Here is a 25,600-nt window from a genome sequence, read left to right as displayed (position 1 = left end):
TTAATGTTTGCAAAATGCTCAGGGACTGCAGTGACTAGTCTAACAGAATGGCCTCCCAAGAAATTAGAGGTCTGTCTTTGCACCAAACAAAATAACGAAACGACTGGATTATAACAAAATGACATAATGACTGGATTCCTAATAAATTAATTATGTCAAATGATGCTTTGAATAAGGCATACATTTGATGGGAAGGAAAGCAGGATTCTGGAATAACAAACCTCATAACATGTACCCACTTCCCAGGCAACGTTTAATCTGGCATATTCCAACTTCTGAGTTATTGACTTTGCAGACATAACTTGCTTTAAATCTAAATGGTTTTGTTTATATACATGTGTTTGTCTTTCATAAGAACTTATTGCCTCTTTCGTATTTGTTTATATGCTCAATACATTAAAAGCTTGTTGACTTTTTATTCTGTTGTTACAGCCTCCTTGTGGCACACCAGTAACAACTCTTTAGGAGTTAGAAAATGTGATTAAATAACACACAGATGTCAAACGATACTGTTAAGATGATTGACTTCGAAATGCAAAATAAAGGCAATTGAGAGCGATTACTGGAGCTAATCATTTTAGGCTTGCCTCTGAAAAATCCACCTTCATTTACAATTGAAAACAAATGCTATTTTTACTGTTTAGTATTCACGTAGGTAGATTTAGCCTGTTGACTAGAGAAGACGTTATAACATAAATACTATCTTAAAAATTTGCTCTTTACTAATATCTTGCTGTTTGCAATATATATATATACATTTAGATTCACAGGGAAAGTTAATATGGCTCTCTTTAGTATTTCATGTATAAATTTACTCAGCAGATTTGTTTTATTAAAATGTAAATAATGGGATACGGTAAATGAAAAATCCAAGAAGGGAATAAACAGATTATTTATTGTTAATGCTCAGAGTAGCTTATTGAAACACACCTTTCAGTAACTGCCACTGAATATTAGCTATGAAATTCTCATCACGCCTTGAATGTTACCCACTAGGTTTACCCATTTGTATAGTTAAAAGGCTCAAAATGTTTCAAATATACCTTTAAAACCATTGTTATCTCAAATCTAACTATACATATTCACAAAAACTGCATTCAGTATGTCTGAGATTCAACCCAATATTGCTTCAAATTAATTATTCTTCTTTAATTGCTCTGTATAAACAGAAATGACCTATTAATTTAAAGAAAATCTATCAGCACTGAATGTATTCTCTCTTATAAACAAGCAAGATGAACTTGACCTTGTTTGAACTTGTTTTGATGTGGCCCAGATGGTAGGCTACATGCTTGAATAGCAGTCTAAAGCTGAGGAAAAACTCATATAGCAAGATCTAGATTTATAGCCTTTTGCAAATTCCTACCTTGTATTGTCCTTTCAGCATCTGTTCTGCCCCCGCTGCGGTCAGCTTCTATCTCTGGGGTCAGAGAGTCTAGAAACATAGAAAGGTAAGACTGACACATATTTCATTTGATTCTTATAGCCCTTTTTACAACCTGTTACTCCAATGCTGAATTACAATACAATCAACCTTTGTCAGTTTTTTTAATGTTGAACAATGACTGGAGGCCAGGACAATTTTTTGTTAGACTAGGAAGATTAATGAGCAATAGATTTTTCAAGCATAAAGGGGGGGGGGAGAAAAAGAAGAAGAAAAAAAATTGACTTCTCAAGCTAATAATATAAAATTGTCCTAGTTTGAACATTCTCTCCAGTGTGTTTATTTGCACATACTATATAAAGTAACACAACAATAAAGAGAGAGGCATCACTTGAATGAAGGAAAGAAAAAAGATTTTCTTTCTTTTCCCTTCCATTATGTTACAAATTTTCAATGTAACAAGCTTCTTTTCGCACCGAAATTGGAAGTTAATGACACAGAGGCAAAAATTGGCTTCTTACCATTTAGGACCCTGAGACTATCTGTTGAAGCTGCCTGTTTCAGTGTCTGTTCTGCTTGCTCCCGTCGTTTAGTCTCAAATTCAAGTGCTTCCTGTAATTTCCTCTTTGCCTTCTTTTCCTTCTTTAGCCTTTTCTGAATTATTGCTAGGAAAAAAGAAAATCAGTGTACTCAGATTTGGATCTGAAACTTCGCGACACAATTACCTATTAAGAGTCCCAAGAAATGCTACAACTGCAACAGTTCATATAAATTGATTAATTGCAAAATACCAATTTAAATTACTTGAAATTTGCTGGAATCACACTGGAATATTCTGAAAGCTACTGTTCTATACCATGGTATTGAAAACTGTAGGTGATATTCAGCTATAGCATATATTTTTTTTATGAACAGATGAGAATCTGTGAATGTCCAAATAAGAAAACCTTGGTACCCGCAAGCAAATGTGCTTTTTTGCATCACCTGATGTACATAAGCCTCCATCTCTGGAGGTGAGGTGTTTTCTCGGGATTAAGTCCACCATTTTGTTACTGCCCTTAGCACACAAGATAGTATAGACATAGTGAAGAAGTTCTCACCTGCCTGCAGCTTCTCTCCCACAAGAGGGAGATCTGGCTGCCCGGGGTGCCCGGGCTGCAGGAGGAGCTCAGCCCCCGCCCGCTGTGGTCCTCACTCCTTCGGGAAAGGCCCTGAGCTTTCTAACTCCTCTCCAAGCTGCTGCTTCCTGCAAGCCATCCGACCTCTTGGTGCCTGGTCCCTTCCCCGGATTTATTTCTTGTCCACATTTCCCTTTGTCTTTCCCTTTTCTCTTTCTTGCTCTCTGTTGGGTGTGTCCTGTCAGCCAACTAACCCTGAAGAATGAACTCACAGCAAATCCTTTACGGTGCTGGAACCCCCAGCCAAGTAAATATTACTTTGCTTTGTCAAATGTGAGGGAAAATATTAAGAAAGGAAGGAGTATTTTAAAATTAAGCATTAGAAGGCCCTAATTTAGAAAAATGTTTTCCTTGTATCTCTTCAGTTCAAATTTGACAAGGAAAAGTATCGTAAGAGCAGGATGAAACCTCATCACAACTTTCTTTTCCATGTTACCAGTGACTTACAACAACAAAAGTAACACTTGCATGATCCCTAACTGAAGGAACATATCACAGGTCACATTCCTGATGGAAAAAGACAATGTGAACTAATTTTCCTACTCAATAAAAGCCAAAGTGAGTCTCTAAAGAAATCATGTAAAGTTGCAGAGCATATCATTATCTCCCCCACCACACCCCAAGCCTTCTTACATAGCACATATAGGGTTTTCAGGGATGTGCATGTAAGAAGCTTACTTCTCATAAGATCTTCCGGGATAACCTTTTCCTGGAGAGTCTGTTATTTTGACACTAACTAAACAATTATCTACTAAACTACTCACTCAAGAATTCTTTACACACGCTAAAAGAATTATCCTTACCAAAACCAGATACTAGGTGATACGAGGTTTGACTGCCAAGATCTGTCTAGACCTGCATCTCACTCCAAAGTAACCTCTGGTACCTGCCTAGGGATGAATGCTGGGAAAGGTAAAAAAATACTTCCACCAGTTCATACTCCCCATTTCCAGTAGCCTGTGATGGTGGTATCTTTCACAAAATGCAAATAATGAAACTTTTAAAGGGAATCGTCACTGTTATTACTATTTAATTTATATGTTAAGAATAACCACTTTTGGGGTGATCTTGGATATTTGTGTTGCTATACAGAACTGTTCAGACACAAAATTAATATAAGCACATACCCTATAGTCAGAATAGCTACATAATTTACATGCAAGACTTTGGAATTTTGGTCCTTTCTCATTTTGTATAGTACCAACTACTTTACAGGCTAATTAGCTTATACTATCAAAGAACATCTAGTATCTATACAAAGGCTAAACTAAATACATTTTGAATCATTGCACGGTTTTAATGTTTTCATTATAAGTACTTTGAAAGTGATTGCAATAAATGAGAAGGAAACATATGTTGCTTTCTGAATTAAAATGTCATCATGGCTGACACATTGTAGATGTGACTACAGCAGTCAGAGCCAGAATTAGCAAGCCCTTACTGTGTAGCTGCTCACAGAAGAGATATTATCCTACTTTCACCAGTTGATCAGACACATCCTACAGCCTTAGGAATCACTAATTGGAGAATTTACAAAGAAGGAAGGAGACAGTACAGTAAATAAGCAGCTCTGTAGAACATACAGTAGCAGCAGTGAATTTAATGTTCCAAAAACCGGCAAAAATATTCAGATATGGACACTAAAGAAAAAGATATTTGACTTGTGTTAACACAACAAGCAAAAGAGAGATGTTGCCTAATGCTGAAGATCCCATTCACCTAATGGGTTTTGACCTGTGACACAGTGACTTGTCTTTCTATGCTTTAGCTTTCAAGTGTATTTCTGTTTTTTCATATGGTAACTCTTAACAGGGATATGGTACACTTCTCCCATCTTGCTCATGCTTCCATTAAGACATGTGAAACTTTCTTTAAGACATGACACTTGCTGTCTGGAAAACTAACAGTACCTAAAGCCTCCTATGTATTTTTCTACCTTTAATTGAAAGATAAATTCTCACAATAATTACAATCTAGCCTTATTTTTTCTCTCCTAATTGGATCTGTTCATTTTAAAGAATAATCCATTACTTTTCTTTCCTTTGTACAGACCATTGCGTACCACCATTAAGTGTTCAAATCCATTCTTCTTTGGTCTGACTCTTTTACAAGTGCAGTATCATCATTAGAGGGACACATATAAAAAAGCAGGTAATGCATGATGCTGAAAATAACATTGTCAATTATTTCAGTACCCTGAACAAAATAAGGGACTATCCCATGCTCTTTCCTGACATACAGCTTTGAGTGAAATTCATTTTGCATAATTTTAACTGCTGAAAACATAAGTGCCTAGTCCAGCCTAGTCAACTCTTTTCCCTCTGGAGTTGGGAAGAGAAAGAAGTCTTCATGGTGTAATTGACCCCACCTACCTGACTGAGAACAAAATATACGAATCTCTTTCTTTATTGACGAGAAAGGAAACTTATATTAACTTAAATGAGGTGCTTAACTTTTAGATGGCAAACCTCAAGTAAGGTCAGTTGGGTCCCCCCCAACCTTTCCTATTGTGCATGTGACTGCCTAACTCTAAAAAGGAATATATATTTGAGCAGTTGTGAGACACAGAGGTAGAAGGATGTGAAGAATAACGAAGCTCTTTTACAAAACTATTTTAGAAGTGTAAGTAGTGAATTGTACTGAGCAAAATAGGGCAGTTGTGAACAAAGGCATGATTCATTGCACAGCTGTGATAATTGTTAATAGTAATTGACTTTAAAAATGTATTCTCAAAAGTTAAAAAAGGGAAATGAATGATGTGACAGTGCTACCCTTTAATGGGTCAAAGCATGAAACGGGATTATATTGTGTACTTACTGCTAGCATGTTAGTTAAAGGTATAATGATACTGCTTGTGAATCCAAGTGTTCTCAGGATTCCCTACGTAGCTGGTTCTCAGAAAATTAAATGGGACAAGAAGAGAGTTATAACTGTAGCCCTGCAAAAATACATATCTGACTTGTCATGGTCTGTGTTAAACAGCAAGTGAGCCCCAGAGGTTAACTGTCCCTTGCAAAGTAATTAGACACTATTAAAGGGCAAGACATACATATACAGAAAAATAGACCCAATAAAGAAAGATGGGAACATGCTCGTAATGCAAATAGTTAATGCAAATCACTGTAAACTGCTTTACCTCTAGTATCAATTAAATTATTTAAAAATCTTTAACATGTATATGCTTTACAGTGGGCTGATGTTAATGTTTGAAAAGCTACTAATGCTACTGCCTTATCACGAAGAACCTTAACTGTTCCTTCTACAAACACGTGTTTGATCTACTATGCATGATAAAGGGCTTATATATTACCATTATCTTTATATTTATTACATACAGTTTGCTTAAATATGCAATATATGATCCTAGCACATAAGAACAGAGACAAGAGTTCCTACAGCCTTGCGGATTCTTAAATTTTATACAAATTGTCTTTGTATTAAGTAGCTATCCTTTTTCATAATGATCACAATCTGCCAAAGTCCATAACAGCACCTATGGCATTCATAATTGTGTTGTATATTACTGATGTAATAAGTAACGTTCAAGAAAAACGTTGGGAAAAAGGAAGTTCTAAATCTCATGAAGATCCTATGCAGAAACAGGCAGGTTGTAAAACCTCCTGCATTGCAGTCAGCCTGGACATAACATGAGGTAAGGGGGAAAAGTTTTGATCAAACACAGGTGTTTGACAAAAAATTAGGTTTCCTAAGGAAATAAATTACAAGGTGTTTATGTCTGCTTAATTAAGATACCTCTGTTCTTCTGCTCCACAGCCAACTGTTTTTCAAGTGTTTCCCTCAGTTCTCGTTCCCTGAAGAGCTCCATCTTCAGCTCTGTCTTTTCCAGTTGGACCTGTTTCTCTTGAGCTCTGGCATTGTCTATAGCAACCTTTAGTAGACCCTGTTCAAAGATAAAGTTGGATAAGGTTTGAAAAATGTTAGAACACCTGACATAATAAATAACTTCTGCTATTTTTCCTTGATTATTCATGTGAGATTTTACAAATGAAATAATCCTGTTGCTGGGTCAAAGCCTCCCAATTATCAACAGCAAATTTTTACTGGAGTTAATTTTAACAGGTGGGCAAAAATCCGTAAAAAGCTGGGAGTCAAATTTTCCCAGAAAACGTAAACTCACCTTTGACTGTGTGTATAAATAAAGTGAAAAAGTTATAGGGATAGGTTTATTCTTTCTAAGAGATAAAAGAGAAAAGCCTACATCAGGCACTTGCCTGTGACCTAAACAAAAAGCTGTCCCGTTAAAAAGAATTGGCAGTCTCACAATCACATCATCCACAGAATCGCAAATTCAGTTTCTAGTACAACTCAAGCCAATGGAAATTACCAAAGGGAGAAAGGCTCTTTTAAAGGCTTGCCATTTTGCTCCTTATTGTTGTTAATTATTATTACTTTCAAATATTTTCATATTTCATAGAGTTTCCAAGGAAGATAGGGTTATTGGGATGCTAAGCAGAGGACAGACACAAAGCAGGAAGATATCTCTGTTTTAAAAAGTCTGTTCCCTGACCTTGTACAATTGTTACCTCAAAGCAGAGAACAAAATACAATCATCTCTCAATTTCTTGACCCGGTATGGTTGAAATAAACTCTACCTTTTGTTGTTGTTATTGTATCAGGAGATAATGATTCAACCTATTCTAAACTTCTCTTGAGAATTTCAACTTCACAATTCCTTCTTTTTTGCAAGGGAACAGGAAGATCCCAGCACAGCTAATAACTAGATAGTTAGGACACTGAGATAGGGTACAAAAAAGAGGAGGAGAAACGAATTGAAATAAATGAACATGGGAAGAGGAAAGATTTCCGTTTTCCAGAAGCCTGGACATCAGGCTCTTAGGTCTTACACCTGAATCTCTCCTCTTAAAGCTATCATAATAAAGTAGATAATTAAGCATGGATATGCATATATGAACCTCCATGGATATGAACCTAACTTTTCTGTATCCTAGGCAAGTCTCCTGACAACTTAACTATAGAGATAATTTGACCCAACAGAGATTTAATTACTGATATAAAGCAAAACATTGCCAGCAAGAGAGACTGAAGAGTACTCCCCAATAGCTCTGCTAGGAAAGCATTCAGCTAACAGATAAAAGGTTCACACTCAAGGCCCAGGTTCAGAACAACCACATTACAGACAAGAAATCTGTCCCCCAACTCCCAAGTAAGCTTCCTCACCCCTCAGGCATGCTTCCTAAACTGGATTCTGGGTTGCATGTTTTTTTCACTAAAATTGTTTGAAATATCTCCCAAAAGGAATGGAAAAAGAAGCCAGCATGATGATACTTGAGAAATGGAAACAGTATTTTTCATGAGTGTCAGTCTGCACATTTATCCCACTAGTCTTCCCAATATCAATGCCTGCTTTGAAACTTGTGTCCTTCAAACTCCTCTTTTAAGTCTGTTTTCAGAGCCTGTTATTTTCAGTACTCCTAATCCTCATTCTTAACTAAATTGTTGCCTCAAGTGTTGTCTCATTCAGAGCTTAATGCTTTGCAGCTCTATTACACTTCAGTCTATTAAAGTCCACAGGAACTGAAAGAACTCAACACCTTCTGACTGTAAGGCCCAGATGGTCGCCAAAATTATATACAATACATAAGTATAGAACCACATCTGAAAATACAATATAACAATGGCAACACAACAAATGTGCTTACAAATATGTTTACAGTTTTAGCAGTTTTCTTTAAAAGAACCAATGCTATTCTAAAATAGGTAAAACACAAAGGTATTTTGTGTTGAATGTTAAACCTGGAGGACTACTAAAGAAAACCATGTAAAGCTAAATATAAAGCTCTACAGACATATGCAAAGTAAAATACAATTTGAAATATTTGTAAAGCCTTTCCAATCTATTTTTTAAAAGTACACCTGAATACTGTTCCCTTTCCCCGCCATATTCTCCTACATTTACAACCATCACAAACTATGTTTTCTATATGGGATGCATTTGAAATAGCAAGAAACTGAAGTAGGAGTTGTTTATAAGTACCTGCTTCTGACTTGCTCTTAAACTCTAGAATATTTTAATCTCGTCCAATTCATCATTACTGGAATATGTGATTCATCCAAATCACTAATAAACCAGATCAAGTGAAATTACATGAAAAGTATTTGTTGATGAAAAGTGTATTGTCAAGTAGGTTTAAAGCTGCAAACACCCTCCTCCCAAATTCTTACAATCCATCTTGTTTAACAATAAAATCGAGCTGCTAAAGCAACTGCCATCTTTACTCAATTCAACTACATTCATGTACATGTTTCTTCTTCATCAGGAACAAACAATTAGTAACAAATGAAAGAGATCATTACATCAAGTGCCCTTTTAGATCACCCCAATTAAAACTTTAGTTTAGCTGTATTTTAATTCTAAGATACCAAATTCTAATTTTCTGCTCTGATTGCTCTTGTTGACTTATCTTTGAAAGATGTACTCTCAGTGCAAAGCCTAGAGATTATTTAGCAAGATGCCAATGTTGGCACCACTTAATGTGTTGATTGGTTGTATTATCAGTAGCAGTTTAAAATAAATTACTATTAAACTATTATTGTCCTTGGCTGACAAAACACAATATTTTGGTGTTCTTTAAATATGAAACAATCATTATGAATAAACATGGCGAATAATGCTAGAGCGTAACACTGATGTGTGTAATTTTATATTAAGAATTGCTGCAAAGTATGAAGCTGCTAAAAGTGTATCACATTTTCTATTGAATTTCTACACCACACTCCCTCCCCCAACCTTTCCTTTTTTTATACTTGCTGCTAACGTAGCTAATGGTAATACATTACCTATTGCTGCTGATTATGTCTGAAAAATATTAGCTTTTTGGAGCCAAGACCCACTAGGGACTACTTATAAGCTACACAAAATTAAGTTTCATTTTTAGAAGTTAAATCAGTGCACATCAGTAGGCGTCCAATGTGAAGAAAAATCTGCACTAGAGCCAAACTGATGCATATGCAAAAGTGCTGTTGCTGCCAATGACAGCTCTAATGCAAAAATACTGGAAACGTTCAATATCTCCCTGTATTCAATGCAGAAGGGGGTGAGAAAAACAACTAAAAAGTACAGCATCTAAAAATCATCAGTGCCCCTTGGAACAGGAATAGCAATTTCAGAGTTGCATGAAATTCTATTAATTCTCCCAGTGGATCAGCTGTAAAAGATTATACAAAATACAGTATGTCCAACTTGTATTTGCTATGGCTAATCCTCTAACCTGATATTAAATCAATATGCTGCCAATGACAATGGGAAATGCAGTGCAACACAGGACATTAACAAAAAGAAAATATTTCCCTTTAGGGAAGGTCAGATGTTATGGAGGCTGGATAATGATAATTGTAGCAAACATGCTCAGGTTCCAGATTTGTTTTTAATACAGTATGGCTCTATCTGGAGCCAGGCTTTAAACATGGCATGCCATTCATCCCCTCTGTGTCACTGTTAATAAATTTTTTTTATTTCAACGTAATGTCAAAAATGGACATTTTCCCCCTGGAGATTTATAGGTCATTCAGATTTGGTTTGTTTACTTTAATGCACTTGTTTTAATATTTTCCACCGATAAATTCTCCAGAAATGTCCCAAATAAAAAGTTAAGTTGATATATGGTTGATGTTTCCTCCTATTCTCAAACGTATTCAAAAACACCATCACGTTAGGGCAGTCTAGTGATCCTATAGAAATTAAACACATATCAAACCTCAACTCAGGTTTAAAGCCAGTATTACCCATCATTATTTTTCAAAAATGCAAATAATGTATTTTCTATTTTGAAAGGGGTGGGAAGGGAAGCTATATAGAAGCTCTTTCTCTTTCTAGCTACATCTACAGTGTGTTCTGTCTAACATAATGTAGTTAGCTACACAGTTATATGTGACATCAAATGGCCTTACTAGCTAGTTCAGTAGTCTATCTAGATCACATCCTGCTTCCAACAATCACCCACAGTGAGTGAAAAAGGAAAACTAGAAGAACAAGGCATGCACACAGTGAAGCTTTCCTAGTCAAACCTCCCAGCTTCCAGAGATTTGTAGCTCAGGGGCTTCCTTTTGCAATAGTAGCTATTCATGGTGAAAACACTTTCAAATAACATTGTTTCTCTTTTAGTCAGGAAATTATATGTAATTTGTATTCTCTCATCATTAAAACTATCTAGTGAAAGGCTTGCAAAAAAAAAAAAATCAATATATACATTTTCAGTTAACTTCACTTCATAGGTTAATTTTTGAATATTTGCTATTTGTAACTGACTACTGACTTAGTAACACAAGCAAGGTAAGATAACACAGCTTGACTATCTCTACAGATGACTCCACAAAGACATTTTTGTAATATCTCAGACTGAGTATCTCCATCACAGGTAAAGGCATATTGCACAAGCATAAATGACCTTTTTCCATTAATACTTTCTGTGAAAAATAAAATAATTCTCTTGAATTTTATCAGAAGATAAATAAAGTAACATGAACTAAAACTGTGATTTTTACTTTATCCACTGTTTGCAATATTTTTCTCTTGTGTATTTAGTCATAGATGGTAACAGTGCAGGAGACTCACAGCAATAAAGCCAGTAGTTTGCTTTGTTTTCATAGGGGAATTTAGTTTGTAATCATGCGTTTCTTTTATTAATATCAATGGGATACTTGCAACTTATTTTACATATCTCTAAAAATACTTAGCAACAAGACTGTGTCAATACAGTACAGTCTTGATAGAAAAATATAGCTATCAGGATGCAACTAATTCATCCCTTAGATATTAATGGAAATTCAGCTCAGGGACAGTAAAGATTCAGACTCTAAAAGCTTAAAAGAACACTACTATTACCCAAGAATATTGCAGTATCATGAAAGGCTGTGGCTGTAACATACTTTGGCATAACTGGGCCATGACTCAAAAAGGTGAACTTAAGCAAGGGGTATGGAAACATCTTTAGCTTTCTCACTAGCACCCACACAGCATTTTGCTGTGACCCACCTTCCATCACCCTTCATCCTCCCTGCAGCTGCACATAAGACTTCCAGCATTTAATCTGGAAGAAATCAACAAATATACATTAGGAAGGAACAGACATATCACTTAATTTAAGCTCTGGGGAAATTTATTTTCTCTTCCTTTTAGATGTGCAGATATACATCTGAATAAGAAAATATGTCCCCAATCTCATTTATTTTCTACGTGTATTTGTTTAATTATATTTTGTTACAGTTTATTATTTGCATTTCAGCAGTCCCCAGCAAGAAATAAACATCAGTTGTTCTGGGTACTGTATATTGTTATTATCTCCTCTTTAAATGTACAAATAATTAAACATTGTATTTTTGTTTCAATAAGTATTTACAGAGAAGTAAGAAAAACATATATATGATATACAAACCTAACTAGCAGCCCCTGCTGACAGCAATAGCAAACAGGCTTGTCTAACTTTTGCCTAAAATTACGAATAAGTGATTAGAGGCTATCCATTTAACTTCAGTATGGATGGAAGACACAGACTCACTTCTGTTTAGTGGCCAATTTTAAAGGATGACTCAGACTTAGACTGAGTCTAAGGAATTAAGTCGAGTTAGGCACCAAGTTCAATCATCTAAGCTCTTCAGCACCTGCAAGACTTCTAGCACATTTTGTTTTCAAATATCAAAAGTGTTTCGGAATTTTTGCTCACATACCCAAAAGCACTGTCCCCATGGCAAGGTTTAGGATCCTCCTTACCCTGACAAAGGTCAAAATTAGAGCTCCTAGTGCCCACACAGTACACTAACGCTGTTCTATTTTAAACCAGGACAGGCTCTACAACCTCTTCTGGAGGCACCCAAGGTCTGTATTACGCAGGTCTTCCAGACCCTGCACCTCAGACAACTGAATATACACAAGGGGATCACAGCACAGATATGTACCATCTCGTCCATGCACATTGGTGTAGCCAGAGGCTGCTTGCCTATGTATTCATGTGACCATCATATCCCTAAAATATAGGAACCTCCACCACCACATGTGGCAGGTCATGCATGCACTCCAGTCTCCTGACCAAATGAAGATGTACACTTGCATTTCAAAAGCAGACGTATACCCTTTCTGTGAAAGGACACATCCGTATTTTCATCATGCATAACCCTGGGGAAAAAAGAACAGCGTTTACCAAAACCACTCATCTAGCCTTTGGCTAGATTTCTGCTATTTTCTGTTTCAAAAGCACCTTAGTACTGGAGGCAGGGAATGGCCTGTAGGCCAGATCATCTTGTCCAGAACATTAGATCTGCTCCATTGCTAGCATAGCTGCAACAAGAGAATGGTGAGGGATCTTACTGCTCCACCTCTCCTTTGAATCCACACTTCTGTACTGAAAGGGATGCAAAATTCATCTGGACCAAAGGAGAGCAAAGAGGAATTTACACAGTGACAAGAGTCCTCCTGACTCATGTACTAAATGCATCATGGGTTTCAGGCAGTGCTTATTCATTTCTTAGCAAAGTCACAAATGATATTGCAAGCAGGTACCACAGTACAGAATTTCCTCTTTCCACAAATCCCATTAACGAGTTCAAACTTGTAGTCTAATACCTAAAACTCAGTTCTGAAAGTGTCAGTATCACAGTATCTAACTCATTTGTGGGCCTGGAGTAGCCCCCTCTCATTGCAGTAACTGCTAAATATGGAAACAATTTTAAATGGCACTGTGCTTGTAATAGACTCATAGACTCTATTTTTTTTTTCGTATGAAGTGGTTTTCTGATGTTGTCCTGATAGAGATTAAATCTATGGGGGGGGAAAAATGCCTTGATGGTATATGAAAGGATTCCCAAGTGAAAAAATCCAAAAGGACTTATGTCCCACCTGTCTACCCTGAGAGATGATTTGCTGTGATGTGGAACCTCAAGGCAAGGAGCACTAAGTACAAAAGCACAATGAGAGAAGGCATAAAGAAGTCTCTGGTTTCTTTACAATGTTGCCTTTTATTTTAGCTCTTCACTCCAGGTAAGGCTAGGGTTTTTAAAAAAAAAAAACAAACAAACACAAAACCAATGACTGAATTTCATGTTCACATTTTCTGTAAAACAAAACTGAATGTATTCTTGGCAAATTAATCCCGGTCATTTATCCTGAAGTAGTGCAGCACTCTCATATTCAATCACAAGATTAGCTAACCTGTTGATGCTGAATGCTTTGCTCATTAAGTTGCTGTCTAGAGACATTGAGTGCACACATTTGTCAAAAAAATTACTAAGAACTTTCCTGTACATGCATGCACAGCTAAAACATTACATACTTTGCTAACTATATTTCTTCCTTTAGAAAAAAATACATTCTTTACAGATTGCAGCAGATCTGTTAGAAGAATGCTAGCTGTTGTAGAATTACTTTGGCTTATGATTTAAATATTTAAGATCCTAAGTCTTAGAACCACAAAAAGCAATCACAAATATGCTCTTTCAGACCAGGTAGATATAGCAATACTTAAGTAGCAGTATTTTTTCATTATTAGATCTCAAAACATCACCAATTAATAGATCATATACTTTTCATAAACCAACTCTGAAGTGCCATAAATGAGATTGCTTAAGAAAGTCAAGTGAGCAGGATTTGGCCCAACTGTCATAGCCTTTGCTGAAATTGATATTATATATTTGCAGGAATGAGCAGGGAAAAATATTGTGACAAATACATTAGAAGTTAGCAGCTGCACAGATGAGGCTTATCTGGAATGAGTACAATACAGCTGCATTATTTCCTGCACTATCATTTTGCTTCTGCATGCAACATACAACCATATTGTTGCAAAAGTTGCATCTGGGGAACACATGATCGCTGAATTTGTGGACAAAAAAATTCTTCATTCTAATATGAAACACTAACATCTTGGCTCCAAGCTGCATGCTAGTGTATACCTTAAATAATATTTGAATCAGGCTGTATTGTACACACAGTAGACATCGTGACTACTCAATAGGAAATCTGCAGAAAATTTGGTAGTACCCTTTGAAGTCTATTCTTTGAAGACAGTACTATAAGTGAAATGAGCTTATTTATAAAAGAAGTGCTTTTTGTGAATGCTTTTATGGGAGACACATTTCAAATAGCTTTAAATATCATTTCTACCTTGGCACTCCAGCAATTTAAAATAACTATTTATTAAAGAAGTGTTTCTCTGCTTAGTAAATGAGATAAAGTTAAACAGTAAGATACATTTCATTAGCCTGTAATAAAAAGAGCATTTAAGACAAATGTTGTTAAACACACCAATGTAATTTTCATCGAATCCTCTGCTGTGATTTAATATACAATCTGTATTTTTATGCACTGTATCTGACAGCTTCTAAATTCACTTGTTTGCTGTGGTTCCTTTAAAACCTAAATTACTAGAAAGTTTCAGTAAATTAGTTGATCCAAATAATCTTATGAACTGATTAAGCTAGAATGGTTATATTAATTTAGACAAATCTGCAACTGGCTCCTCTCCATCCCTTTAAGCTGATCTACAGAAAGGCCTACCTGGATGTTAGTCAGAAGGGTCTCTATGGAGGACAATCCATCAGGGAATAGAAAAGGAGATGGAAAACCCGGAGGTAGTGGTTGCCCATGCCCAGTTAGAGAAAGTTTGTCAAGGCTGTCTCTTGCGGTTGGTGTGGAGAGCGGGGTCTCATCTGTATGTGATTGAAACAAAAATATAGAACAAGTTACGCTTGTCTGTTTTTATTAGACCTCAGTAATGGCTTCCCTAGTGGTTTCCAGAACATTTATTGCAAATTGGTTCCTGCTATCAGGAGAAAATGCTTTCTGCTGAATTTTCTTTAATGAAAAAGCTGTGGAGATACAACAAGATAACATTAATGAGTAACTTTATAAGCCTTTTAAATGCAGTCTCTAATGAGACTGAGTTTACAGTGCCATAGAATCTTTTTAAAACAAATATTATCTCACATATACTTGTGATAATATATTCAGGCTGACTTTATGGGCACCTTCCCAATTATCTCATTTTAGTTTGTGTTCTATTTGGATTGACAATAGAATATTTTCTAGCATGACATATATTTTGTATATGAGAAGTATTTGAATATGAGGCTTCCCATACAATTAACCCTTCCTGCTCTTAATGGTTTCACTTACAGCTCAGAAGATTCTGCAACACCGAGAAAAACTACAGCTCCTTAATGCATTTTTAATCAAGAAAGTACACCTGATTCCCACAATTGAAACATGCTCTGAACAATACATGAAATTAACAGCATGGTTACAATCACTGGCCTAATTTTTTTAAGCATGGACATCTTCTAACAATTAGTGCTGAACTCCTTAGTGGGATCTTTGTAACAATCAGATCTGATCAGTTCTGACATCACAACGGGAAAAAACTCCCACAGCTTGAAGACTTGTAAGATTAAAGTTTCACAGATAATCTGTGAACGGATTATAAAGTAAGGGAAAAAAAAAAAAAAAACAAAAAAAGAAAAAGAAAACCCCCACAATTAATAGAAACTTCAATACCCTGGCTTTTTTTTTTTTTTTTTTAACTTTTTGAAATATTTTTAGACTACCGTTGATACGATACAGAAATTTAGGTCAATTCCTTTGCACCAGATGTTAATCTGAATTCTTCAAAAGGAAAACTATCTATACATATATATAGATACATATATCTATACATACGCTTCTTACCAAGGGCTCAGTCATTAACTGACACATATTGATGTATCTCAACACAATACAAGGACATCAGAATGTACTCTTGGTATTATGAAGATCTCTGCACAGCTATTTGACTACAGAAGAGTTTGTCAGACTTGTTCTTTTCCATTTGGGCTTTGATCATTATAAGATATATACGTTTTGGGGTATGTTAATTTCTTTTTCTTTCTGCACTTTATTTAATTATAGTTTCAATAGTAGTTATATTTCTCTATTTATCCTATCATGTACATTAGGAATTGTGTGATATGAAAGTTCTGATCCTAGCTGCCTAAAAAGAGCTCTCTCTTTGACTGGGATGCAGTATTTTCTTATGTGGACATAGTCTAGGACCAGGAAAATCAAAATCTGCAGCAACGAAGGGTTAGAATGTACACTTTGGTGATCCCAGGACCAGAAAAACCATAACTCAAAGTCCCAGATCATTCCAACAGTCCCCATCCACTGTTTCTCCAGAAGGAAGTCATCTCCATCAACCATGTTCAGGTGCAGATTTCTTGCCCCATCTCCTCACCAGCTCTGTTGTGCTGGCCAGTATTTACAGTGCTAGAGTAAAAGCCTCACCCACTATGTCCCTCCACAGAAACACCCAAACAGGCATTTGGACATCTGCTTCTGGGCTGGCCTTACTTAGCTCTTTCTATAGCCAGCAGAGAGAAGCAGACACCACTTTAAGGTACTAATTCACCTGAACTATCACAGGCATCTACTGCAGGAGGAGACAAGACTTCCTCTAGACATGTCTGTTAAGAGAAGCCTAAGCTGACTAGCTCAGATGGAAAGATCTGCTTTGGGCGAGATCAGTCCTACCATGGAAGCTGTTCTTCCTACTTCACTGTGGCTCAGGCTGAGAGTAGCCTACACAAGGAGTAAGACTCCATTTCATGTCCCCTATTTGTCACAGTTTGTGCCACAATTACTGCTTTCTCGTCATCATTCAAAAGCTTACCAAGGTAAGCTTTGTGAAAGGAATTGATGTTGACCAAGGAAAGCTTCGGTCCATTCAGAGTCATAAAAGATTTTTTCAGCTGTATTTAAATTTTCCAGTCATGTCACAAAGTGCTGAGAAACACTGCCTGTAGATTACTGAACCATTTCCTATCTACCTTACCGAGATTCAAAGCAGGTTCTGAAAAATGTACTCTCTAGTTGTATCTTCTGCCCTCATGCTACCCCACAGCAGCATGGATATCTCTGTAGTCATTCTGTACTATCATACTAAAATTTGGCCCTAAATATGATTTTTTTCTTTTCTTCCCAACTCTTAAAATATTATAGAAATATTCACCACTTCATTAGAAAAAATACATTAGGTATTCCTGGGTATTGCAAACTAACTTACTGTTCTCAGATCATGCTGCTAGTTCATCTTCTCAAATCCTATCCTAGTGTGAAAAATCATTACTAAATGTCTTTTTCCAAACTGCTGTCAGAATTGTTATGCTTTCCTCAACAGAAAGAAACAACCCAAAACTTAAACAAAACTGGTTAGACAATGGATTGATAAACACTACACAATATTATGGCATAGTTGAAAGCTTTTTTTTCCTCTGCTGGAAGTGTGGCTTGCCCAAATGACTCCTACCCAACATTAAAAAAAATTTTAAGAAGTTAAAAATTACAAACCCTCTTCTGTGATACGTCACTGAGTTTTTTGGCTAAAGACTTCTTTAGATCAGTGGTTCCAGTGAAGGTATTGGACTTGCATGGTATAGCAAGAAACGAGTCTAATCACTAGTATGGATGGTGGAGTTGTGTCATATGAATTAGAAAGTAAACAAAAAAAAGACATCATTTGCCTCCAGGTTTGTCAGAGAAATGGACCAATGACCTCTCATACTTCCTAAGACAACTTAGAATCTTACTAATATTTTAGGTCTCAAATTATCAAAATATTTTAAAACATACTAGATAAAACTGACCCACTTAAAAATTCATAAGCCTTAATTAGCTTAAAAACTATGCTCTTCCATGCAATTGTTGAGACACAGAAAGCTCCTAACACAGGTCTTGTCATAGAATTTAAGCAAGGGATGAAATTTTTTACTGTATTACTACTTTAAAATTAAATATACGTTAAGTTTGCTGTACTTTGTGCATGCTCAAAATATGTTGTGAAGTTTGCAAAGATTTTCCTAACAATGTGTGGCATGCTTTTCCAATAGGCAAGGTAACTCAAAAAAGGTTAGAACGGTATGAACTCAAAATAACATCTAAACTCATGTTATAATAAATAACAGAAACAAATTTACACTGAAGGGTAAGACTAGAGAGCTGAACTTAGTATGAACTTATTTTAATGAAACTTCAACTCAGAAAAAAAAGTCAGACTAATGTGACTTTGTTTTCTTGATGTCCCATGTGAAATAAACTTTGAGTGTGAGTATGTTTGAAACAGAGCAAATGCACATATTATACACAGGAAGCATGGATATTTGTGGATGTGAGATAAGCGATGATTGAGGGAATCTTGAAGAAATGCATTTTTAAGAAAAACCACATTGTAAACACAGCCAATTAAAACATACCGCCTTAGTAGCAAAATAATACGACCTCTTGCCATTAAAGCATTTAAAAATCTTCCATTCCTGCAGAAGTCCTCTTTTCTCAATACGATGAGATATCTTTGTTTCCAAATAATGATTAGCCTAACATCTTTTAAACTGTTGCAAAGGAACTACTAATGTTCCTCTTAACCTACCAGCAGAGCAATGCTGCAAAAATGATGAGCCCTTGCTGGGAAACAGAGATTTGGCATTTTCAGTCTAAACGCATCAAAGGAAGCATTTGAAGACAAGTCAGGGCAAGAGGGGCAAGAGGGTCAATCTACAACTCCATTGTCGGAGCTGGGAGCACAACAGTGTAAAGAAAGGGGAAAAAAAAGAAAGAACAAGGCAGAACAAAGAAGTGTCCAAGCCTGCTTTGGCTTGTGCTGGGAACGGAGATGTTATAAATTAACAAATAAACAAGGATAGGACAAGCTGTTACCCAAGCCTCTACAGTATCTGAGCAGAGATGAATATGTGCCTTGACATATGAACTAAATCACCATAACAGGCAAGTCTGAATGTGACACATATCTTTAACATACTTGTAAATGCTACATCCACTCTATCCATTGTTCCTCAATTTCCAAAATTCACCTGTTTCTGTTCAAACCAGATTTTATCTGCAAACAGCAGCTGGTTTGGGCCAAATACAACGAACATTTTTCACTGTATTTGGTTTGTTGCCATTCTATTTTTTTCTTTCACCAGATAACATAGAAACAGACATCCTGGAAGCTGTGACAGCTATTTATACAATAATAGATGAATGGAGGTAGCCATTCTCTTGTCTTTGTTCCTAAAAGCAAGTAGGATAAGTTCAGACCGGTCACCAATCAAACTGGAGAACATTGGTATTGCCAGGATTTGAATGCAAGCAATAATAGCTGGCTCCAAAAAATACTATGCAGATTACTGCCTTTCTGTAATCATTTAATGTTTTTTTGTAATGCATCTTGATGCTTTTTTGTTCTCTGTAAAATACTTCATGTGTATTTGTTCCTAAAACAGGCTCATTTTTACCATTTGAATGATGAAAGAGGATCCTGTTTTCACTTTTTACTATCATAAATCTGGTGCATACATTTTTGTGGAAACAATTTATTCCATTTGGCTTAATATGATTTTGGTTTATGTTGTCGAACACCCTTTACTACAAAGTTTTATATTTCATCTTCCTCAAAGTTAGGGGTTGCAGGTGTGACAAGCTCTTCTATTTTAATTCATCTGTGTCATGGTTTAACCCCAGCCAGCAACTACGCACCATGCAGCCGCTCACTCACTTCCCCCGACCGAGATAAGAAGTTTAATAGAACAGAAAGGAAAAAACTAATAATGATGATAATAATAACAATAATAAAATTACAATAGTAATAATAAAAGGATCGGAATATACAAAACAAGTGATGCACAATGCAATTGCTCACCACTTGCTGGCTGATGCCCAGTCAGTTCTTGAGCAGCGATCCCCCCAGGCCAACTCCCCCCAGTTTATATACTGGGCATGATGTCACATGGTATGGAATACCCCTTTGGCCAGTTTGGGTCAGCTGCCCTGGCTGTGTCCCCTCCCAACTCCTTGTGCCCCTCCAGCCTTCTCGCTGACTGGGCATGAGAAGCTGAAAAATCCTTGACTTAGTCTAAACACTACTTAGCAACAACTGAAAACATCAGTGTGTTATCAACATTCTTCTCATACTGAACCCAAAACATAACACTATACCAGATACTAGAAAGAAAATTAACTCTATCCCAGCCAAAACCAGGACAATCTGTAAATGTTGATTTATATTAACACAAAAAAAACAGGGGGTCCCATGTCCTAAACTGAAAAGTTTATCAACTTCAGGCAGATTAAAAAAAAAAAAAAATCCTCTTGCTCAATTCCCATATCATTTGGCTGCTTTATAGATTTGGTCATTCAAGATTCACCCTGCACATAACTAGGGGCAATGTGAGATGACTGTGAAGGATGTTACGAACTGGAAAAGGAATGTACTGAAACTAACTTTTACAAAAACATATTTTTTTTTCATTCTACATTTTAGTTTCTTCTTTTTATGCTAAAATCAGTTTTCCAGGATACACAAATGCTCTGAAATTAAAACATCTGCAACTGTGGCAGCTGGAAATAAGGGGAGAATATCAAGTATTCAAATAGACTGACTTGCTGGTTGTTGTTTCTGTAACACTTCAAAGAAGCTGGTGCTCTCACAGTTAACAGTACCATTGCAAATGCTGTCCACCAAGTTCTATTTCTTGGCTTGGTATGTTTCCCTGAGGACTTTGGGAATAGTAACTCACCAATAATGAAATATGACTAAAAGATTAAAAGCTTACATGGAAAGGACCACAGCTACTAACAATACATTTCCTGGATGTGTACATTGCACACGATGGCTTTACACCTGGTGCAGTCACATATATTTGTGCAAACGGGTCTTACAGAACTCATACATCTGTGCATCACTTCTACCATCACGGACCATTTTTGTAAGTGGCATCGCTTCAAAATATGCACACTTTCACTTGATGTAAAGGACTACACAAGAATAAAAGTACCTAAGAACCTAGTTTTATATGTCCACTTTGGAGGTCGGTTTATATGCAGGACTTGCCCATCAACAGTAAGACTCATATTTACTGACAATTCTGTCTGATTTTAACCACTGAAAATACAATATTCTAACCTGATGCTTGTCCTTTTTGGAAAAGAGAGTTTCAGTTAATACATTTCCAGTATTTCTTTAATCCTTTTAAAGAAAATGCAGTCCCTGCAGATGATTCTTCACTGCCGCACAGGGTCACTGAGCATACTGCAGTTGAAGTTGCCTCCATAATGGGAAATTGGAGCCAGATGAAGAATCACCCCTTGAACACAAGATTAGGGACCTCTTTTTCTCCCAGGTTCAGTGATATCCCTTTTATGCTGATACCTTGTAAGCCAATTTATCTATGAACACGGCAGAAAAAACAGGAACGTATTGGTGGCTGGAATCAGGATGTGGGGCTTTGGAAACAGGGATGACTTGACAAGGAGACAGGGACTAATCAAGAAGTGAGGGAACACTGAATTGAGAAAACAGAAAAGAAGGACAATCAAGGTGGCCGAATACTTTGGAAAGGGATAATAGGATTGGGATTATGTGGTGAAGGAGGGGAAAAAGAGTGCCCAGGAGCAAGAAATTTACACTGACTCAGCAATAAATAAACAGAACAGCCAAACGTCGCTTTTTAACACAGCATATTTTGTACAAGTAATTCTTGCAGTTATTTCAAGAACTGTAGTTCAATGTAAATGAAATTTATAGCTGTCAATAGCAAATATATAAAAATATGTTCTTTAAAGTTCACAAGTTTTAGTTTTGTTAAGGAATTACTGGTATAACATCACTATAAATGAATGGAAAGAGTTGGCAAAATATATCCAAAACCCAAAAATGTAATTAGTGGTGATGTTCCAGCTGTGAGGATTTCTTCAGGCTTTTTGGACTAGATCAAGCTGAGTTTATTCTTCATTTTACATGTCCCTAGGAGGGCCTCAGAGTCAATCAGCGCAACTTATCTAATTTTCTCTTTCAATAAAAGGATTATTTTAATAACCTTTATCTTATTTTGCAGCCTATTACTGATTAGGGCTGGGTCAAGCAGTATTTGCTGATTTATTTATTCTAAGGATTTCACAATATTTCAGAATAAATTATCATTCGTATTTTTAAACAAATGTATTTTACCATACAATTGAATGCCAGTGATATTTCCATGTTGTATAGTTTGGCATCATAACACATAATGCGCAAAACAAAATTATATGGTTTCTCTGTCCCCGTAATAAAAATTATCCTGTTCACTCACAGAAATTTTCCACACAATTTTTTTAAAATGCATAGAACGGTCAGGAATAAAGAAGAAATGAGATAGTCAGAAATGATTCTGCATATATGTGATAACTATAAAGTACAAATATCTTGAACACCTGACAGTAACTTACATTAATTAACTCTAAAGAAATATAAATTCCTAAAGTTAAAGTGATGGTTAGAAAGGTACACTAAATATTTTTACTGCATTTTTAACAATATATTAGTATAAATGCAAGGCATTTTATAATGTTATAACCTGCAGTTCTTAATTATGAGAACTATGTCCATTATTTCTTTTTTAAAGATCCTTACGTGCTACTGGCAGGGATCAGATGCAGATTAAGGCCATCTGTGCTTTGGATGATGAAAAAAGTATAAATGTATTTTACTGGTTCATGTCAAATGTCCCAATTAGTACTCTGCTAGCTTCATTCCATCAGCCAGGCAATACTGAGTGCTAAAAAGAATGTTTCTTGGCTTCATAGCAATTCTACGAGAACTGCTTATATGCCTAAGTATATGTGGAGGGTTGCGTAAATGTCTCTCCCTATAGGCTCACGAGAGTCATTCTGAGCTTTTTCTAAAGTCATGCTGAAGGGTGTCCATAATCATCTATGTAGTAAAGGGATATCTAGTTAGGAAATCAAAACCCACCATTCATGATACGAGCCTATTTGTCTCCTTTACTGTGTTGGCTACAGAAGCTGGCTCCCTCACCTAGGTCGCCTGGTCGTATATCTAGCTTTCCTAAATGTATGCAGAATCAAAGATCAAGACACGTATTTTGAGTCTGAGCTAAATCCCTGATTAACATCAAACTTCAAATTAGGGATTGGACTTAAAGACTGCATAATTAATGTATTGTACACTAAACCTCACATTTTCAAAATTATGGACATAAATACGCACATCACAACTGATAAAAGCAGTACACAAGGCAATACACCACAGTATGCATATGTATTTTTGTGTTGCCTGTTCCTTCCTATATTTTCACTGTCTCTGTATGGCTACTGCAAAACACAGAGAAAAAACCATTACAGAATGTAACGATTGCATTTTGCTAGGTTTTATGGATCATTTCAAGTGCCACATGATTTGGATTAATAATCCTCTGGACACGTTTCATGAAAGTTGAAAAACATCTATTATTTTGGGATTTAAGGTGATTTAAAAAATAAGGAATATCAATAATATTAGCATTTTTGTCATTGTCAGCTGAAATAACACTGCTCCTTTTTTGTAAGCATAACAGTAGTAAGAAGGGAATTCTTGATAAGAGCACAGCTGGTAACTTGTAATTCTCTGAAGATGAAGGTTTTATGGTAATACCTGGAACTGCATTGTATTCACACTGTTTTTCTTGGTCTGTGTTCAGTTAATAATTCTAATATTCATTCTCTTCAGGAAAAAAAAAAGTCAACATTTTCAAGAATTCCATATCTAACCATGTTGCAACTATGGGGGACCAAGCATCAATGCTCCTGCTGGCTTGTCACATGGCCCATGTTCTTGGTAATCTGCTGACAGCGTGAATCGGATGCCCAAACAGAAAATGAGTAGACGGCGATGTGTCTGTGCAACACTCGTCAGCTGTCATTCATTCAGCAACACATAACCTGCCCCACACCCTTGTCCTCAGAGTGCTGGCAAGCAGATGAAGTTGACCAGGCATGCTTGGCACCTGGTGTAAAGCAGCAGCACATAAGTCAACGGTACTGCATTTCACAAATAAATATGTCAGGGAAGTTCAACAGAGAAGACAAAAGAGGTTAAACTTCGCATTTATGGTAGCTTACACTGGTCATTTGTCCCAGCAGAAAAATATTTCTCTGGTCAGAATTTCTAAGACTGGATCTATTGATTAATGTGTTTTGTTTAACTGAATATTCACACAGAATACTGTCATGTTTCTTAAAATAACATGAGAAAATATCATATTTTAGATAAATACATAAAATGTTCAGTGACAGTCCTTTTTGCAGAAACCCAATATTTTTTAAACATGTATACTTATATTCACTTCACTTTCCTGTAAGATCCTATTAATGACCGTGATTTTAATAACTTCTTTAATAAAAAGGATACTATCAAGTACCTCTAATATTCAGCCTGACAATATAGTAATTAGACCACTGAATAAGATGACCAGTCTAAAAATGCATAGCAAGACAGAAACATACTAAGAAAACCTGTTCCCAAGCTTTCTCCATGCCAAAATTCCTACCCCAGATGTATTAGTGCCTCACTCTTAGAGTCAAAAATGCCAATAAAATAAAACAATTAAGAAATAGTCAGATGGACTCACCCAACACAACTGTATGGGGCCACTGGGTAATAGTTTCAGGAATTCTTGAATATGCAAGGAAAAGGTACAAATGCATTGGAAATGCAGGGGAAGAAACCCTGCTTTGAAAAGAAAGTACCTAGGGGACTGCGTTGGTCAAGCCCTGCAGTCATGCTTCCGAGAGATTAAGGCAACAGATGTTTTATCACCAATAGTTCAATAATGTCCAGTCTTTGCTTAAGTACCCAAATGGCAATACACACTTTTCACAGAAATATGGGATCTAGTAACTCCAACTCTTAACTCTTCTCACATCTAATACAGTAATTGTTACTGAAAACAAAAGGGTGTGAAGCATCCCATTTTGACAAATTCTACCAGGAACGGTACAAAATGAGTGAGCTGGTTTAATATCGTGAAGCAGTATAACACAGAGGCTTCCTTAGTTTGGGGGCTAAACTCCCCACATTTGCATAAGAGACTATCAGTTATATTTAACTCACTTTTTAAAACGATTTCACAATAATGTTTTTTAACAGATACAATAAACGTCCTTAATGTGTCTATCTATGGAATGGTTCCAGTACTCAGATGCAAATGTTGTAGACAATAATTGATG

The 25,600-nt window shown here is 36.2% G+C and overlaps 1 protein-coding gene across 6 annotated transcripts in view; it reads right to left on the bottom strand.

The window, feature by feature from the left end:
- DACH1 (dachshund family transcription factor 1) overlaps nt 1-25,600 on the bottom strand; it is a 366,735-nt gene that overhangs the window by 35,152 nt on the left and 305,983 nt on the right. For all 6 annotated transcript variants that reach the window (XM_030036529.1, XM_030036531.2, XM_030036532.2 and 3 more), the window contains 4 exons: nt 15,089-15,240; nt 6,316-6,463; nt 1,906-2,049; nt 1,367-1,435 (listed from right to left, as the gene is read on the bottom strand). In XM_030036529.1, the coding sequence (XP_029892389.1) occupies nt 1,367-1,435; nt 1,906-2,049; nt 6,316-6,463; nt 15,089-15,240 (513 nt within the window). The remainder of the gene's footprint in view (nt 1-1,366; nt 1,436-1,905; nt 2,050-6,315; nt 6,464-15,088; nt 15,241-25,600) is intronic.

Source organism: Aquila chrysaetos, chromosome 14 (assembly GCF_900496995.4).
Source record: "Aquila chrysaetos chrysaetos chromosome 14, bAquChr1.4, whole genome shotgun sequence".
Taxonomy (NCBI): domain Eukaryota; kingdom Metazoa; phylum Chordata; class Aves; order Accipitriformes; family Accipitridae; genus Aquila; species Aquila chrysaetos.
Note: the sequence above shows the minus strand (reverse complement) of the source record. Positions and strands in the feature narration are given on the sequence as shown.